Source organism: Balaenoptera physalus (genome assembly GCF_965194825.1).
Source record: "Balaenoptera physalus genome assembly, chromosome: 19".
Lineage (NCBI taxonomy): Eukaryota > Metazoa > Chordata > Mammalia > Artiodactyla > Balaenopteridae > Balaenoptera > Balaenoptera physalus.
Window position 1 is genome coordinate 7,724,082 of NC_138900.1, and position 17,398 is coordinate 7,741,479.

Here is a 17,398-nt window from a genome sequence, read left to right on the forward strand (position 1 = left end):
TAGAATTACGCAGACTCAGTGACCTAGGGACCGGAGTTTGAGGATAGAGGAGGAACAATATTTTGGTGTCACAGTAACCTGGATGCAGGAGTTGGGGGAACTCTGATCACGGAAGGTTTGGGGGGCACAGTGACCGCGGAGCACGATGTAGGGGGCACTGGTGCAGGTTTGAATGCTAGCGATTAGAGGGATCCTGAGGGACTGTAATCGTCTAACTCTGCCTCTGGGGGTCATGAAGTTGGGGAGACACTCTTGAAGGGGAGTAACCAGGAAATCCTGCTCTGCGGGCTGCTCATTGAAGCTCATTGATGAACTGGGGGATTGAAAATTTTCGGGTGTCACTGATGAAGGGAGCTGGAAGGAGGCATGGTGAACCGAGTGTGTGTTTATACCTCAAAAAGTTACAAAGAATACACATATATCTTCTCGTTGGAAAGAAAACCTATATTCAAACAGGGAAGTATCTGGACAGAGTGAAGCTCCCCCTTCATCCCTACCTGCCACCCTCTTCAGAGTCCTTTCCCTTTAACGGTGCATTTTTACATAATATCTGCGCCCACCGACATTTATAGTGTGCTTTTGCTTTTCACCAAGAATCGTGGTATGTGAAGGTTTCTGCTCCTTGCCTTTCCCCTCTTTTCCCTCGGGTTGCTTATCCTCTTCAGCGCTCCACAACAGTACTGTACTTACTGAAATGCATTTTTGAAAACCTTTGAATGCACGCTCTAGCGTGGGGGCTGGGAGGAGGGTGTATTTCCACGTACTCCTTTCGCCTCGCGGGTTCCAGCGCATGCGCTCTGCAGCAGGGCCCAGCTCCCCGCGGGCGCCCTGTAACGGGGAAGGCCAGGCCGGCCTTTGGTGGTAGGCGGGCAGCCATCCCACGGGAGGAGGCGTGAGCGGGGCGGGGCAGGAACGTCTTTCTCCTGGGCCGCGCCCTGGGCGGGCACAGATACCTGCCTCACAGACCATGGCTGCAGCGGCGTTGAGGCAGGTGGGTTCGCGGCCCAGTGCCGGGGGCTAGGGAGCCCTGCGGTGCGGCGCACTTCCGGGTGGACCCCTCTCCGGTGGCCAGTCCGGCGCGGCGCCGCTCCTGCCGCACTCGGGTTCCGCTGCGGGGCCGAGGAGGAGGGGGCCCCTTGGAAGGAGCACGAGGCTTTAAGAGGGGGTGAAGGGAGAGAGGTAATCGGTGGGAAGGGGACCCAGATGGGACATATAAGGAAGGATACATGGAGGAGGAGACGGTAATGGGAGAAGCATGGGGTTGGGTTGGCGGGATGGATTAGGAGGGAATAGTCAGCCTTTGGGAGCGCCGGGATAAGGCGCCCAGAACTTCTGGAGTGGGAGTAGGATGAAGGCACAGAGTTCAGTCTCAGGTCTGGACTGGGAATTGGACCCAAGGCCCTATTTTCTTGGAACTAAAGATAGAAGTAGAATGTTGTGTCCCCGAAACCCCTTATCTGAAACTCTGCACCTGGGTTGGAAATCGAGGCAGCATCTCATTGTCAGTGACGGAGATCCTCCAGGCGAGAGTGGTACCCTCCATTATTACTGATAGGATGTCAACAGGCAGAGCTTCCGAGAGTCTGTGATTTTAGAGAACAGGACTTCTCAGTGAGGAAGAAAACAATAACACCTGAAAGAAGGGGATCTTTACAACCCTTGACAGCTGTAGCATAACGTTGGGAGAAGTGGTTCCTGTTAACTTTGCACCTGACTTTATCTGGGACTTTTATCCCAGCCTGATGGATAGCAGGACAGATGTTTACTTTCTGAGTCTCAATGACTGAGACAGGCCTGGGCTGTGATTGGGACGATCTAGGCTTTGATGATGACACTCCTGGGCTGTGTTGGTAGGTCAGCCCTGGGCTGTGACTGGGTCAATGGAGGTTCCATCATATTACAGAGCCCTGCCCTGTGCATACCCCACCACACTCCGAACCATTTCTCATTTCCTGATTCAGCCCCAATCCTTACACTCTTTGTCCCAAAGGCTCATCTATCATCTGAGATCTCCTTTGGGCCCAATTCCCTCCCCCCATGGTTTGGGGTATCAGTTGGTGGGGCACCTTCCCTGAACTGAAGTGAGACCCCTGCCCGCAGAAAAATGTCCTGGGAGGATGAAGGCAGGTTCTCCCAGTGTGACAGGGTCTTTATGGCCAGTACAGATTTATAATCTGGAAACAGTGCCTGGCACCTTCTCTCTGCCTTGTGGGTGTCTTTTTCTGCCTCTCCTCTCTGTCTCTCCTGGATATCTCTGTCTCCAAGTATCACTGAGACCGTTTCTCTCCAGCTGTTGGCATTGCTCTGTCTCTCCCAGTGTTTCCTCATTTCCCTAGGTCTCCCTTTCACTTCGTGCTGTCACCTGAAGTTGCGTCTTGGTCTGTTTCTCTCCTTTTTCCTGTTCCCTCTCTCATGGCTTCTGTTTATCCTGCCTTCATTATTTTTTCTTGATTTCTCTGGGCTTTACCTTGTCTGAATTTCTCTCCCTCTTGTCTCTTGTCTCAGTTTCGATCTCTCTTTATGATCATATCTATTTTGGCATCTCTTGGCCTTGATTTCTGTTCTTTAAAGTTTTCTATTTCCATGCCTCTCTTTCTCATTCTTGCGCTTCCCTATTTTTTCCCATTCGGCCTCCCTCTGAGTCTGAGGGCTGCTTTCCTGCCCACATGCTGGCTGCCTCCGCCCTGCATATCCCAATTTTCTCCATTCCGTGGGTGTCCTGTCCCCTCTTGGAAAGAAGCTGGCCAGTGGCTTGGGCAGGCTACACAGCGCCACCTAGAGGCCATGCCCAGGACCCACACCCACACTCTGATCATCCCAGAAGCTCTTGGGCCCCATACCATTCAGGACCACTCCTCAGACTTCATGGCCTAGACTTTAGGACATTACAACTCCGCAGCCCCCCTCTCCTCATGACTCACCTACTGACCAGTGACTTCTGCCATTCACATCTGTTCTCAGTTCCCCCAGCTCACAGGGCAGGAGCAGGCTAGGCTGTTCTGTCTCCCCCAGACCTCATGACACAACTGCCTTACCACCAGGCTGGGGAAAGCAGTATTATGAGGTCAGAGACCACTGGGGAGAAGCCATCCTGCTGGACACAGCCAGACCTGCTCTCCCCTGCTGGCCTCGGGCAGGACCACAAGGGAAGTGTTCATCTGAGCAGTGTCTCTTGATGACCGGGGTGGTCCTCAGGTCCATGTGGCTGCCCCTCAGCCCTGGGAACTGAAGGGAATTGGAACTGCTGGTGTCCAGGGTGTGGGATTGGGGCTTCAGGTAAGCTGAGCCCAGTTGGTCTAATACCCTGAAAGAGAAGGACTTGGACTCCTGGGTCTGAGGGAGGAGGGGCGGGGGGGGCCTGGATCCTGGGTCTAGGGGGGAGGGGCTGGGGGCCTGGATCCTGGGTCTAGGGGGGAGGGGCTGGGGGCCTGGATCCTGGGTCTGAGGGAGGAGGGGCTGGGGGCCTGGATCCTGGGTCTGAAGGAGGAGGGGCGGGGGTGGCCTGGATCCTGGGTCTGAGGGAGGAGGGGCTGGGGGTCTGGATCCTGGGGCTGAGGGGGGAGGGGCTGGGGGCCTGGATCCTGGGTCTGAGGGAGGAGGGGCGGGGGGGGCCTGGATCCTGGGTCTGAGGGAGGAGGGGCTGGGGGTCTGGATCCTGAATCTGAGGGAGGAGGGGCTGGGGGTCTGGATCCTGGGGCTGAGGGGGGAGGGGCTGGGGGCCTGGATCCTGGGTCTGAGGGAGGAGGGGCTGGGGGTCTGGATCCTGGGGCTGAGGGGGGAGGGGCTGGGGGCCTGGATTCTGGGTCTGAAGGAGGAGGGGCTGGGGATCTGGATCCTGGGTCTGAGGGAGGAGGGACTGGGGGCCTGGATCCTGGGTCTGAGGGAGGAGGGACTGGGGTTCTGGAATCCTGGATCTAAGGGAGGATCAGGCTGGGGGCCTGGAATCCTGGCTCTGAAGGGGGAGAGGCCTGGGGGCCCTGCTCCTGGGTCCTGGGGAAGCATGACCTATAGGCCCATCACTTCTCTAACTCTTTTCAGGATTTGGGTCCCCCGGGGAGGCCTTCACGTACCTGCACACCTTCCTGTGTCGTCCTCTGTCTGATCTGGTCTCAGGGCTGGGGCTAAAGTTCCCTGTGGTAGGAGGCGCCTGTGTTTGACTTTGCCCCAGCATGGAGGAAGGGATGGGAGCTGATTCAGCCCTTTATCGGATGGCCCTCGTGGGGGTAGGGAGGGGACTTGGCCTCCTTTGGGATTTCCTCCTGCTACATGCTGATCAGCACGGGGGAAGGGACTTGGCCAGGGCCACGTGCCCTATCTAGAATGTACTGGGCCTGGGACAGAGCCAGCCGGAGGGACCTGCCAAGTGCAGGAGGTGGCAAAGATGGTGCCAGGGGCCCCTGCCCTCTCTGTCTGCTGGCCTCACCACCTTTCTTACTTCTGTCCCCACCCCCAGATTTGGACCCGAAAACTTCTCCCTGTCCCTTGGCTTCTGTGTGGTCCCAGAAGATATGACTCATCCAGCTTCAAGGTGACAGGAGGGGACTATACTTTTGGATCTCAAGGAAGAGGGGCTGGGAGCCTGGACCACTGGGTCTGAGGGAGGCAAGGGCTGGGGGCTGGATTTGGGCATCTCCAAAAGGTCCAAGGTCCAAAGGTGAAGGTGGGTGGCAATGGGGTAGCCTAATTGCCCGCCATCAGGCCGTGGGAAAGAGAAGAAACCACATGTCCCAGAAGCCTCTGGGGCTACAGTTCCCTCTTCTCACTGGGTCTTAGCCCCAGGGATTCGTGGGGCTAAGTTTTCAGTTTTTTAGATTGGAGGTTGTGGTTGGATTCCAGGACACCTGTCTTTTCTCAGGCTGCAGACCTGCAGCTGGAGATGACACAGGAGCCTCATAAGAAGCCTGACCCCAGCAAGCCCCTGCTGTTCGGCAAGACATTCACCGACCACATGCTGATGGTGGAATGGAACCGGGAGAAGGGCTGGGGCCAACCCCGAATCCAGCCCTTCCAGAACCTCACACTGCACCCGGCCTGCTCCGCTCTCCACTACTCCCTGCAGGTGGCAGGGCGGCTGCCCTCCATCCCCATCTCTCTCCGCATCTCTTCCCTCTTGCTGTGTCTCTTGCTGGGTTTACCTCCCTGGGTTTGCTTTTTGTGTGTTTCTCATTTCCGTGCACTCCTCATCCGTTTTCTGAGGCTTTTCATGTTCCAGGCCCCGTGTTGGGTGATGCAGGGTTCCCCGAGATGAGCAGACCCAGCTTCTTTGCTTGAAAACCCCACCCAGTGGGATCTGTGCTCAGATGGAGGCAGCCGAGGCATTGTGGGAGACCAGAGGAGGAATGCCCACCCTACCTCTAATTTGACAGGAAGTGGGGTCTTTCCTGCAAAGAGGGGAGCTTAGGCTCTTAGAGGGAGAAGAGACATCAGTACAGACATAGTACAAAGAAGAGCCCAGCATGTCTGGGGGGAAGCATGGGGTTGGAGCCTGGTAGGGCTGAAGATGTCATCAGGACCACAGAGGAGCTGGGATCTTGTCAAGGGTATTGGGAGCCCTGGAGGGCTCCGAACAGGCATGGAGCAGGTAGAGAAAGACCCCTCTCAGGCCATGTGGTGGATGCGCTCGGTCCAGAGCTGGGGGGGTGGCCAGGAGGCAAAGAGATTCAGGGGCGGAGAGATTCAGGGACACGAGGGATTTGGCCGGTTGGGCGAGAGAAGAGCAGGGAGGGCCGAGGACAGTGCTCAGAGGTTTAGTCAGGTGACCATGTAGACCACGGGACTGTCCCCATACGGGGACACAGGATGAGGATCGACTTTGCAGGACTTGGTGAGGGACCCGTGAGGAGAGACCCAGAGGCATTTGGTTTCAGACTTCATGCTATGGCCGAAAGCAAGGTCTTTCTGTGGAAGCTTTAATTGTGACAAAATTTGAATGAACACGTTGCAGTTCTACTAGCTGGTTTGCAGGTTTTGTCCCTTAGGGCATTTGGTTCTGTGACATTAGGGATGTTTTCCTTTTTTTTCTTTTCCTTTCATAATTTTGACAGTGTTCTTCTTCCCACCTACTCGGGACATTTGACTAGAACCGATCAGTTCTGTGCAGAGGAGACCCAGCTTGGAGAGCAGTTAGATGCGAAGGACGGGACAGTCAGGACATGTCCACAGATCCCCCCAGGAAGGTGGCTTTTGGAGACCACCATTTGTTTACCTCCCTTTTCAGCCCAACACGCCAGGATGTTCTCCGGCTGGGGACCCAGTACTTTTACTTTAGTAGAGTGAGTGCCGATGAAGGGGTTGAACTAAGGCCCTGGCATCCAAAACATAACGTTCTTTGTGATGCCTCTCACACAGGACGCCTGGGGACCTGAGGCCAGCTGAGGGCACGGGAAATTACATCCTCATGTCATCCTGACTCTGGGGACTGTGTAGAATAACACCCAACCACTTGTGTTGTTATTTTTTATTATCGTGGTAATAATGCACATACATAATAATACAGATAACATAAAATGTACCACTTTAACCATTTGAAAGTCTACAGTTCAGTGGCGTTTAGTACATTACCCATGTTGGGCAGAGAGCATTTCCACTCTCTAATTCCAGAGCTTTTTCATCATCCAAAACAGAAACCCCACACCCATCAAGGAGTCACTTCCCAAGCCCCTGACCCCAGCACCTGCCAACCATTAATCTGCCTTCTGTCCTTATCTCCCCTTATTTTTATTTTTATTTATTTATCTGTTTATCTATTTATTTATTTATTTGGCCACGCGGCTTGCAGGATCTTAGTTCCCCGACCAGGGATCGAACCCGGGGCCCCAGCAACGAAAGCGCCGAGTCCTAACCACCGGACCGCCAGGGAGTTCCTCCCCATATTTTTAAACTTTTAATTTTACTTGGAGTGTTTTTCAATTAAAAACACCTCTTTTGAAAAAGGGGTCATATAGTCATATATTTACACAGTTCAGAAAAGAGGGAACAAATATACCTCCCCAGCCCCCCAGCCACCTCACTGCCCTCCCTGAAGCAGCCCCCCCACCCAGTTCCAGTGCCTGGGTCCTTCCAGAGTTCTGCTTTCCGAATGGCAACACGGATGTGTATAACCGTTTCACTCCATTCTTCCCCCATAAAAGTCAGCATATGGTACGCTCACTCTTTGGCATCCTGCTTCCTTCTGTTAATGTAGCCTGGAGATTCTTGAGCAGCCCTTGAAGAGCTTTTTCCTCCTTTTTGCTGCTGTGTAGTATTCCATCCTAACAACGCCTTGTTTAGGCAGTCCCCGATCGTTGGACACTTAGGTTGTTTCCAGTCTTGTGCTATTATAAACAGCATTACAATAAACCAGGAAACACCTCACTTCCTTAAGAGCAAGTGTGTCTCTCCTCTCAGTTTCTGCAACTGTTGGCTCAAAGGGTATGTGTGCTTGTAATTGTGACAGATGTTGAATCGTAACCACCTCTACAGAAGTTGTGTCGATTTCCACACTTAACCAGCCGGCCCTGTTTTCCCCATACCCTGGGTGACCCTTGTCAAACTTTTAGATCTCTTCCAATCTCCTAAGTGGTTTTAAAGGTACCTCAAAGTAATTTTAAGTTGCATTTTTCCCCTAATTATGAAGTTGACCATCTTTTCACAAGCATAAGAGCCATTTTTAGTTCCTTTCTGTGAACTGTCCATTTTCTTGGCTGATTTTTCTCTCAGGGTGGGTTTCAATATTTGTTTATTTGTAGGAGTACTTTGTATATTAGCTAAACCATTTGTGATATGTGTTGAAAGTCTCTGCCCAGTTCGTTTTATTTTTATGCAGTGAGATGTATCAATCTTTTCTTTTTGGTTTCTGTGATTTGTCTTATTTAGAACACCATCCCCAATTCAAAGTATAAAACGGTCATCTTTTGTTTTCTTCTGTTGCTTTTATGGTTTAAAAAATTTTTTTTCATTTAAACCTTTAATCCACCTGGAATTTTTCCTGATGTGAAGTATGAGATAGGGATCCAACTTAATTTTTGTTTTTTTCCAGAGATGGATATTTGGTTGTTCAGCACCATTTAACTGAATTAATCATGTTTTTAAAATTTTTATTGAAATATAGTTGGTTTTCAATGTTGTGTTGGTTTCAGGTGTACAGCAAAGTGATTCAGTTACACTCTAATGCACTTTCTAGTCTCTTCCATTGTTCAATCTGTCAATTCATATATCAGTTCACTTTGTTTTAAGTGTTGTAGGTGTATAAGCTGTTTTAATATCTGATAAGGCTACTGCCCCCTCCTACCTCTTGCCCTTATTTTAAAATTTTTTCCAAAATATTCCGACTATTCTCGTTTATTTTGCATTTTTTTTTAATTTTTAAAAAAAATTTTTAATCCTCATTCTTTATTATTTATCTATGGCTGTGTTGGGTCTTCGTTTCTGTGCGAGGGCTTTCTCTAGTTCCGGCAAGTGGGGGCCACTCTTCATCGCGGTGCGCGGGTCTCTCACTATCGCGGCCTCTCTAGTTGCGGAGCACAGGCTCCAGACGCGCAGGCTCAGTAGTTGTGGCTCACGGGCCCAGCTGCTCCGCGGCATGTGGGATCTTCCCAGACCAGGGCTCGAACCCGTGTCCCCTGCGTTGGCAGGCGGATGCTCTGCCACTGCGCCACCAGGGAAGCCCAATTTTGCATTCTTTATTCATTCGTCTATTCATTCAGTCAACAGAAGCCTACTATGAGCCAAGCACTGCCCTGGGCATAGTGGGGTTGGGAGTGGTGGTTCTCTAGCGACACTTCAGGTCTGGTCCCTGTCCCTGGCACTTCGGGTCTCTAGTGAAACAGACATGAAAGAAGCAAAATGAAACCATGGGGGAGGAATCAGTGTGCCCTGACCTGTCTGGGAGTGAGGCTGCATCATGGTGGCAGCAACGGAGGCCCAGCAGGCAGCGGTAGTCGTTGAGTATAGGAGGCTGGGGATGAGAGAGGCCAGACCTTGTGGGGCCTGGAAGGCCAAGGGGAGGTTTTGGGCTTTCTCCTGAGAACAATAGCGTGGGGGTGGGGACCAACTTTTAAAAATTATTCTTTTAAAAAGTTTTCATTATGAGAAATTTCAAAACATAAAGGTATAATAATAATTCCGCCATCCCCCCAAACCCCTGCTTCATCAGTTAGCACTGGTTGGTCACAATCTTCTTTCATCTGGACTTCGCTAACGCTTTACCCTTTCTGTATGATTTGGAAGCAAATCCTGGCTGTTGTCGTTGTTTGTTGTTGTTTGGCCGCACCACGTGGCTTGTAGGATTTTAGTTCCCCAACCAGGGATTGAACCCAGGGCCTCGGCAGTGAGAGCGTGGAGTCCTAACCACTGGACCGCCAGGGAATGCCTGGACATGGTATTTTTTTAAATTTTATTGAAGTATAGCTGATTTACAATGCTGTGTTAGTTTCTTGTGTACAGCAAAGTGATTCGGTTATATATTAATGTATATATGTATATATATATATGTTTTCCATATTCTTTTCCATTATGGTTTATTACAGGGTATTGAATATGGTTCCCTGTGCTATACAGTAGGACCTTGTTGTTTATCCATTCTTATATATAATATTTGCATCTGCTAATCCCAAACTCCCAATCCATCCCTCCCCCACTCCCCCTCCCCCTGGCAATCACAAGTCTGTTCTCTATGTCTGTGAGTCTGTTTCTGTTTTGTAGATAAGTTCATTTGTGTCATATTTTAGATTCCACGTATAAATGATACCATATGGTATTTGTCTTTCTCTTTCTGGCTTACTTAACTTAGTATGATAATATCTAGGTCTATCCATGTTGCTGCAAATGGCATTATTTCATTCTTTTTTATGGCTGAGTAATATTTATATATATATATATATATATATATATATATATATATATATATATATATATATATATATATACCACATCTTCTTTATCCATTCATTTGTTGATGCACATTTAGGTTGCTTCCATGTCTTGGCTATTGTAAACAGTGCTGCTATGAACATAGGGGGGCACGTATCTTTTCGAATTAGAGTTTTGTCTGGATAGCTGGATGATACGGTAACTCTATTTTTAGTTTTTTAAGGAACTTCCATACTGTTTTCCATAGTGGCTGCACCAATTTACATTCCCACCAACAGTGTAGGAGGGTTCCCTTTTCTCCACGCCCTCTCTGGCACTGGTTATTTGTAGACCTTTTAATGATGGCCATTCTGACCGGTGTGAGGTGGTACCTCACTGTAGTTTTGATTTGCATTTCTCTAATAATTACTGATGTTGAACATCACTAGTGATGTTGAATCCCCACAAAGGCTCTTTAAAAATGTAACTTCTGGGATTTCCCTGGTGGTCCAGTGGTTAAGACTCCCCGCTCCCAATGCAGGGGGCACGGGTTCGATCCCTGGTCAGCAAACTAGATCCCGCATGCCGCAACTAAAGATCCCGCACACTGCAACAAATATCCTGTGTGCCACAACTAAGACCCAGTGCAGCCAAATAAATAAATATTAAAAAAAAAAAAAAAGACTCCGTGCTGTCACTGTTGAGGGCCTGGGTTCAATCCCTGGTGGGGGAACTAAGATTCCCACAAGCCCTGTGGTGCGGCCAAAAAAAAAAAAAAATAATAATAATAATTAATTTTAAAAAGAAAGTAACTTCCACATCATCCTCATTCTTGAGAAATAGTCCTAATAACATGGGAAGGGTTTAAGCAAAGCATTCTCCCTGCTCTGGGTCTCTCTGTTCTGCTTTCTCTGGCCTCTGCCCTTTGCTCTCTCCTCTCTTGGTCTTTCTGGTTCTTTTCTCTCTCTTTTTTTCCCCCCTCTCTGTGCTAGTAGGTTAGTCTCTTCCGCCGCTCTCTGCCTTTTTCTGTGTCTGTATCCCTGTGTATCGGCCTCTGTCCCTGGCTGGCTGAGCTGGTCCCCGAGCCCTGATCGCCCGCCTGCCTGTCCCTGCAGCTCTTTGAAGGCATGAAGGCGTTCAAAGGCAGGGACCAGTGCGTGCGCCTCTTCCGACCTTGGCTCAACATGGACCGGATGCTGCGCTCGGCCCTGCGCCTCTGCCTCCCGGTGAGCGGGTGGGAGGGGGAGCGGCGGGCTGGGTCCAGGGTCGCGAGGGCCCCCTGACTCGTCTTCATCCCGCCCAGGGTTTTGACAAGGTCGAATTGCTCCAGTGCATCCGCCGGCTGGTGGAAGTGGACAAGGCCTGGGTTCCCGACAGCTCCGGCACCAGCCTCTATGTGCGGCCTGTGTTAATTGGGAACGAGGTGGGCTGGCTCCCAGGGCTTGGGGTGGGGTGGGGAGCCACGCTTGGGGGAGGGGTGCATTCCTGAAGGAGAGGGCTGGGGACCCAGACGTGGGTCAGGGGAGCGGCCGGGGGCCTGGACTCCTGGATCCCTGATGCCCGCTTCTGCCCATCTCAGCCCTCGCTAGGTGTCGGCAAGCCCACGCGAGCCCTCCTGTTCGTCATTCTCTGCCCGGTGGGCGCGTACTTCCCTGGAGATGCCTTGAGCCCCGTCTCTCTCCTGGCCGACCCATCATTCATCCGGGCCTGGGTGGGTGGGGTCGGTGACTGCAAGCTGGGGGGGTAAGTAGTCCCTCGCCCCCCGCCCGCGGGTCTGGGGCACTGGGTGTCAGAGACACAGGTGTGTCTTTGGATGTCCACCGGCCTTCTCGTCCTGTTTCACGTGGCTGGGGACCGCTGTGCTTGCATGTTGGGGTGTACTGTCATTGGCATCGTGGTGCGGGGATGGAGGGGCGGGTACCAGGGTGTGTGCTAAGTGCTGGACAAATCGGCCCAGAGACTGGAAGGGGTTGGGTGGAGGTAAGTGGAGAGACTCGGACTGGCCCTCAGGGAAGTCTCGAGAAATGAAGTTTACACTTAGCTCACTGGTCTCTCCTCCAGGTAGCCTCCCCTGAAAACCCAGGCTCCGCCAGCTCCCATAGTTCCCTGGGGCTCCAGCACCTGTCACCCTGTGTGTGGACTTTCTGTGTACATCTGTCTTTCCAGGGTCCTTGGCTCAGCAGGGCAAGGAGACTTAGGATGGGGATAAGGCAGAGGGCGGCGTAAGGGTGTGTTGGGACAGCAAGTGTGGCCCCAGCTGGGAGTTCATTTGGGTCCTTTCAAAATACATCTTGTGAGGTCTCCTGAGGGCCAGGCCCTATGCTGGGTGAAGCTGGGGGACACAGATGAATCAGATCTGGGCCCTGCCCTCCCTCCAGGGGCTCCCAGGCTGGTGGGAGCCCCAATATCTGGGGCAGCATGTACTCTGGTGGAGGTGACCGGGACATTGTGAAAGTCTTCACAGAGGAGGTCTGATGGGTACAGAGGAGATGGTTTCCTGGATACAAAAATGGTAAACAATTTCTAATCCTCGGAACACATGTGTGGGGGCAGGGAGGAGGGGCAGAGTCAGGGAAGGAAAAATGAGTCTGGTTTTTGCAAAAGGCTTAACAGGTAGTCCCAGACCAGGCCCAGCCCTGAACACTGGACTGAAGGGCTGGGATCTTGTCCCAGAGGCAGTGGGGAGCCATGGGAGGCTTGTGAACAGGCAAGGGGTGAGGTCCGCTCTGGGTGAGAGACAGTGAGTGTTAAAACAGGGCGATATGGGAAAACACAGAGGTGGCCCAGTTTACTGGGAGAACCCAGAGGAGGCCTGAAACCCATCCTGGAGGTTCAGTAACGCCTCTCAGAGGAGGTGACATCACAGGTGGTTTTGAGGGACATTGGGGGATTTGGTCAGTTGAGAAACTGGGTGAGGAGGTTGATCTGCAGAGGAAACAGTGGTGCATTTGTGATCTGGAGAGGGGAGAGATGGAGGAGGGGCGATTGAGAGCCTTGACCCCGGGCTACTGGCCAGGGGTTCTGTCCTGGGGCCACTAGGGAGCCATGGAAGGGCTGTGAGTGGGGGAGGAGCAGGGTCAGCCCTTGTCGGGAAGGACCCATGTCGGCCACGCTGGGGGAGGATGGGAGTGCCTCACCCTGGTCCACCGTGTTGCCGTCCAACAGGAATTACGGGCCCACCGTGTTTGTGCAGCAGGAGGCCCAAAAGAAGGGGTGTGAACAGGTCCTGTGGCTGTACGGGCCTGACCACCAGCTCACTGAGGTGGGCACCATGAACATCTTCGTCTTCTGGACCCACGAGGATGGGGGTGAGCCCACCCATGACCCAAGCCCAGCCCTGGCAGAAGTGGGTGGGAGCAGAACGCTTAGTGGATTGCAGGTCTCAGGGGTTAGGGGTGGGTGGGGTGGCTCCTAAGAGGATGGGAGGGTGTGCCTGAGGGTGTGAGGTAACGCCCCCATCTCGCACACCTGACCCAGCGCTGGAACTGGTGACCCCCCCACTGGACGGTGTCATCCTGCCTGGAGTAGTTCGACAGAGTCTGCTGGACCTGGCTCGGACCTGGGTGAGGGCACGGTGTCTTTGGGTGGCTGGCGTGCTGGGGTACTGCTAGGTTGGGGGGCCAGAGTATGGGAGGGGCGGTCAAGGGGAGCTGGGGCACAATGGCATGTCTTCCCTCCCCCGCCCCCCCGGCGGGACGGGGCGGAGGGGGGGACTCTGTCGTTCTCACTGTCCTTACAGAGGGAGCGACAGGGCTCTGCAGCAGGGCAGCCCACCGGGCTCAGACGTATCTGTGTCTTGCCTCGCAGGGTGAGTTCCGGGTGGCAGAGCGTAAGATCACCATGAAGGAGTTCCTGCAGGCGCTGGAGGACGGCCGGGTTCGAGAGGTCTTTGGTTCAGGCACCGCTTGCCAGGTCTGCCCTGTGCACCGAATCCTGTACCAAGGCAAGGTGAGGAAGGGCTGCCCTTGGCCATGAGAGAGAAGAAGGGGGAGGGACACCTCCTCATGGCCCTTTCTTCCCCAGCACCTCCACATTCCCACCATGGAAAACGGGCCTGAGCTTATCCTCCGCTTCCACAAGGAGCTGAAGGCGATCCAGGTGAGGTGCACTTGCTGGGAAATGGGCTGCATGCTTGTTCCGCAGAGAAATTCACGTCCCGTGAGCCTCTGGACTGAGGCTCCCCTCCCCCTCCCCCATAGTCCCACAGGCTGATAATGGCTCCTCCCATCAGCCTCTGGGCCCGGGATTGAGTTTGCTTTCCTTGAGCCTCTGTGGCCTAGCACACTTCTTGGGGCTAAATGATCCTTTTCTGTGCGCCTCTGGAGCCCTGGCTTGAGAAATCCCCATCCCATGAGCTTCTGGGAGCTTAAGCCAGCCTTCTGGCCACTGAGGTCGGATCCCCAAGGATCCCCAGGAGCCCTGGGCTACTCCTCTGGCCTGAAAAATCTTGCTCCTACAAGCCTCTGGACCGTGGCCCCCTCTGTGGCCTAGGAATGTTTCCTCTCATAAGCCTCTGGAGGTATCTTCATTCGTCTGGACCGAGGTATCTTGCCTTTCTTGGCACTCGTGTGAGCGTCTGTAAACTCCGGTGCATCCGGACCTAGAACTACACCTCTTGACTCAGCTGAAAACGACTTTTTCCCAGAGCCTTCAGGGTCTTACAAGAACTCCTCTTTGCAGAACTACATCTCCCGTGAGCCTCTGCGCCATCCTTGCCACGACTCCCCCTCCCCGTGATTGTTGGTGGGCTTCTGGGAAGTGGACTACACTTCCCATGAGGTCCTGGGGCGCAACTTCGCCAGCACTCAGCCTGGGACGCCGCAGGGCCTGCTGGGAGTTGTAGTGTGGCTTCCTCTCACCTCCGCCTGTGTTATCCCGCAGTATGGAACAAAAGCCCACGAGTGGATGCTGCCTGTGTGATGCTGCGGGCTGTGCCGGACCGCTCCACGGATCCACCGACCTGTAGCATCCAGTCCCTGTTGGACCTTCGCCTCCGTACCAGTGATTCACCTGAAGTGCAATATGAAATAAAAGGCGGCGGGCCGGGACGCCTGGGTTTCCGGTGCCCCCACGTTACACTCCCAAAGCCATAAGGGCCCGACCCAGGCGTCTTGGCCCCTAGCCCTGCCACTCAGGCCTTGGGGACCAGGACTCCCCGCTGCTCCGTGTTGTTGGGTCAAGGATACACCTTGACTCGGACTCTGCATCTCCGTTTTCAGGCCGGATCAACCGGTGCTGCCGTTGATTTTTTTTCCTAGCTGCAATTTTGAAATAAAATGCCAAAGAACAAGCCATTAGGTGTCATCTCCAATGATGCAACTCAGGGACTCTAGGGCCTTAACCAGGAATCCCCGCGTTCAGCCCATTTCATTTTCAAGGGCCCAGAAATCCAAGCCCCCAGTGTCCTGGCGGTTTCTCTGACGGGAGAGATTTTTCCACTACCTCACACACTGAGCTTAGCATCTTCCCCCACTAAGCCGTGCCTCCCCTGCTGCCGCATCTTGGGGACAGCCCCCTAGTATATTCCAGTCACTAGGCCAGACCCCTCAGCACTGTACCCCTTCCCCCAAAGCCCATGAGTCCCCAGCCCTGTCCTCTTTCCCCAGACTCTGCCCTGTCTCTTCTTGGCTTCAGCTCAGAACTTGTCTCCTGCCTGGACCCTTCTCCTGGCCTCCAGTTTGACCCAGAAGGGGTGTTTCTACACCCAGAGCCTCCCCTGCAGGACCAGGTATAACTGGTTGCAGATCTGGCTTCAAACCTGCCTCTGTTATCTGCTTGGTGTGTAACCTGGGGTCTGCCACCTGACCTCTGATCCAGTTTGTTGGAGGGAGACCCCGTGGGACTATTGGGCAGACTCTGTCTGTGGCCTGTCCGGCAGCCATCAACTTTGGGACTAGAATTCTGATTTTGGGGGCAGCAGCCAACCAATGCCACACCCCCTCATTCCCTTTTGTCAATCGTTGCTCAAGGGAAGGCCACAGGCCAAGGGGACACAGGGGGAAATTTGCCTGGAGGCCTCTGGGAAAGCTGTCTTCCCTCGATGAAACACTGCAGAAGGGCTACCTCTTCTTTTCTTCTCTACCTGCTTTGTCTGGGATTACCTGCAAGTGTGATGCTTGGAGCTGCTGCAGCCATTTCTTGGCCAAGAGTGCCAAGGCCCGCACACTGAAAGTGGCAAAGCACGAAGAGAAGACCCAGCTCCTCCAACTGGGAAATGTCTGATTTCTGGATTGTTTTGTTAAAAAAAAAAAAGCCAAAACAAAAACCCATGTAAGTCACTTTTGTCAGGTCCTTTATCTTTTGTTATTTGCAGTTGTACTTGTGTGTGTGTGTGTGTGTGTGTGTGACTTGCAGTCAAAAGCTTCTTTGCTTCCGTGTATCTCCGGATGGCCAGAGCTGACTGCATCCAGGGAGAATCCCTGATTCTAGTAGCCAGTTGGGTTGCTGGCCGGTGACTTGGTCCCAAATGAAGACCTAGGCCAGATTTTTATCTTAGATTTGAATCCTAAGGGAATGATCAGGAAGGGGTAAGTAGCTGTTGCCTGGGGAAAAAAATATGCAAACTAAAAGTTGAGAATTATGTTTTATTTGGCAGACAAAACTGGGGACTTAAGCCAGAGACACAGCATCTTAGATCGCTCTAAGATACTGCTCTGAAGAGGCAAGGGGGTGTGGGGAGCCAGGATATATAGGAGTTTTTGCAACGAAGACGGGGTAGTCAGAACACCAAAAGATTACTGTTAATTAAAGAAAACCAGGGACTTCCCTGGAAGTCCAGTAGTTAAGACTTTGTAACAGGGAAGAGTCAATTTTGACTCCACTTTGGATCTGTTTCTTTGACTTTGACCTTTGCTTTTCGTTGCTTTTGTTATTGTAATCATACATAATGGCCTGCCTCAGGGAACCCGGCCCCTCTGCCTGAATGTTAGACTAAAGTGCCTTTGTTCAGCTCACAGGGAGACAACCTGACCCTGCCCACCTGTGAGTGGCTGCAGGAAAGAAATTAATACATCCCCTCCCCAGGCTGGCCGAGCCAGGCCAAATGAATGGCCTTTTTACTTTACTTCCTCACCCCCTCCCCATCTCTGTTCTATAAAAGAAACTGGCATTCAGACCCCAATAAGATGGTTATTTTGAGACACTAGTCTGCCACCTTCTCAGTCTGCCAGCTTTCTGAATTAAGTTGTTATTCTTTGCCTCAACACCTCGTCTCCGATTTATTGGCCTGTCGTGGGGCGAGCAGAGCGAGCTTGGATTCGGTAACAACTTTGCCTTCCAATGCAGGGGGTGCGGGTTCGATCCCTGGTCAGGGAGCTAAGATCCCACATGGCTTGTGGCCAAAAAACCAAAACATAAAGCTGAAGCAATATTGTAACAAATTCAATGAAGACTTTAAAAATGGTCCACATCAAAAAAAATCTTAAAAAAAAAAAAAGAAACCCAGCTACCTCAAGTTAAGGAATTTAGTGCCTTGTTTTTGTTTTTGTTTTGCCCAGCCATGCTGGCTTGCAGGATCTCAGATCCCCAACCAGGGATTGAACCTGGCCCACGGCAGTAAAAGCCCGGAATC

General features: G+C 52.5%; 1 protein-coding gene and 1 long non-coding RNA gene across 4 annotated transcripts; one reads left to right on the forward strand and one right to left on the reverse strand.

The window, feature by feature from the left end:
* Window positions 1-142: 142 nt before the first annotated feature.
* BCAT2 (branched chain amino acid transaminase 2) lies at window positions 143-15,122 on the forward strand. Of its 3 annotated transcripts, none has more exons than XM_082437444.1 (11): window positions 143-166; window positions 4,454-4,528; window positions 4,856-5,059; window positions 10,944-11,054; window positions 11,132-11,251; window positions 11,408-11,571; window positions 12,994-13,136; window positions 13,306-13,391; window positions 13,636-13,776; window positions 13,852-13,926; window positions 14,710-15,122. In XM_082437444.1, the coding sequence occupies exons 3-11, from the start codon at window positions 4,877-4,879 to the stop codon at window positions 14,746-14,748; spliced, it is 1,062 nt and encodes a 353-aa protein (XP_082293570.1). In that variant the 5' UTR covers window positions 143-166; window positions 4,454-4,528; window positions 4,856-4,876; the 3' UTR covers window positions 14,749-15,122. The 3 variants fall into 3 exon arrangements, with proteins under 3 accessions (XP_082293570.1, XP_082293569.1, XP_082293571.1); XM_082437443.1 differs by lacking the exon at window positions 143-166 and adding an exon at window positions 413-991; XM_082437445.1 differs by lacking the exon at window positions 143-166 and adding an exon at window positions 1,104-1,179.
* On the reverse strand, window positions 1,186-4,446 carry LOC309648640. Its single transcript, XR_014256739.1, has 3 exons — window positions 4,071-4,446; window positions 2,922-3,042; window positions 1,186-1,583 (listed from the first exon to the last, which is right to left on the reverse strand). It is a non-coding gene; the product is annotated as an uncharacterized lncRNA (long non-coding RNA).
* Window positions 15,123-17,398: the final 2,276 nt, after the last annotated feature.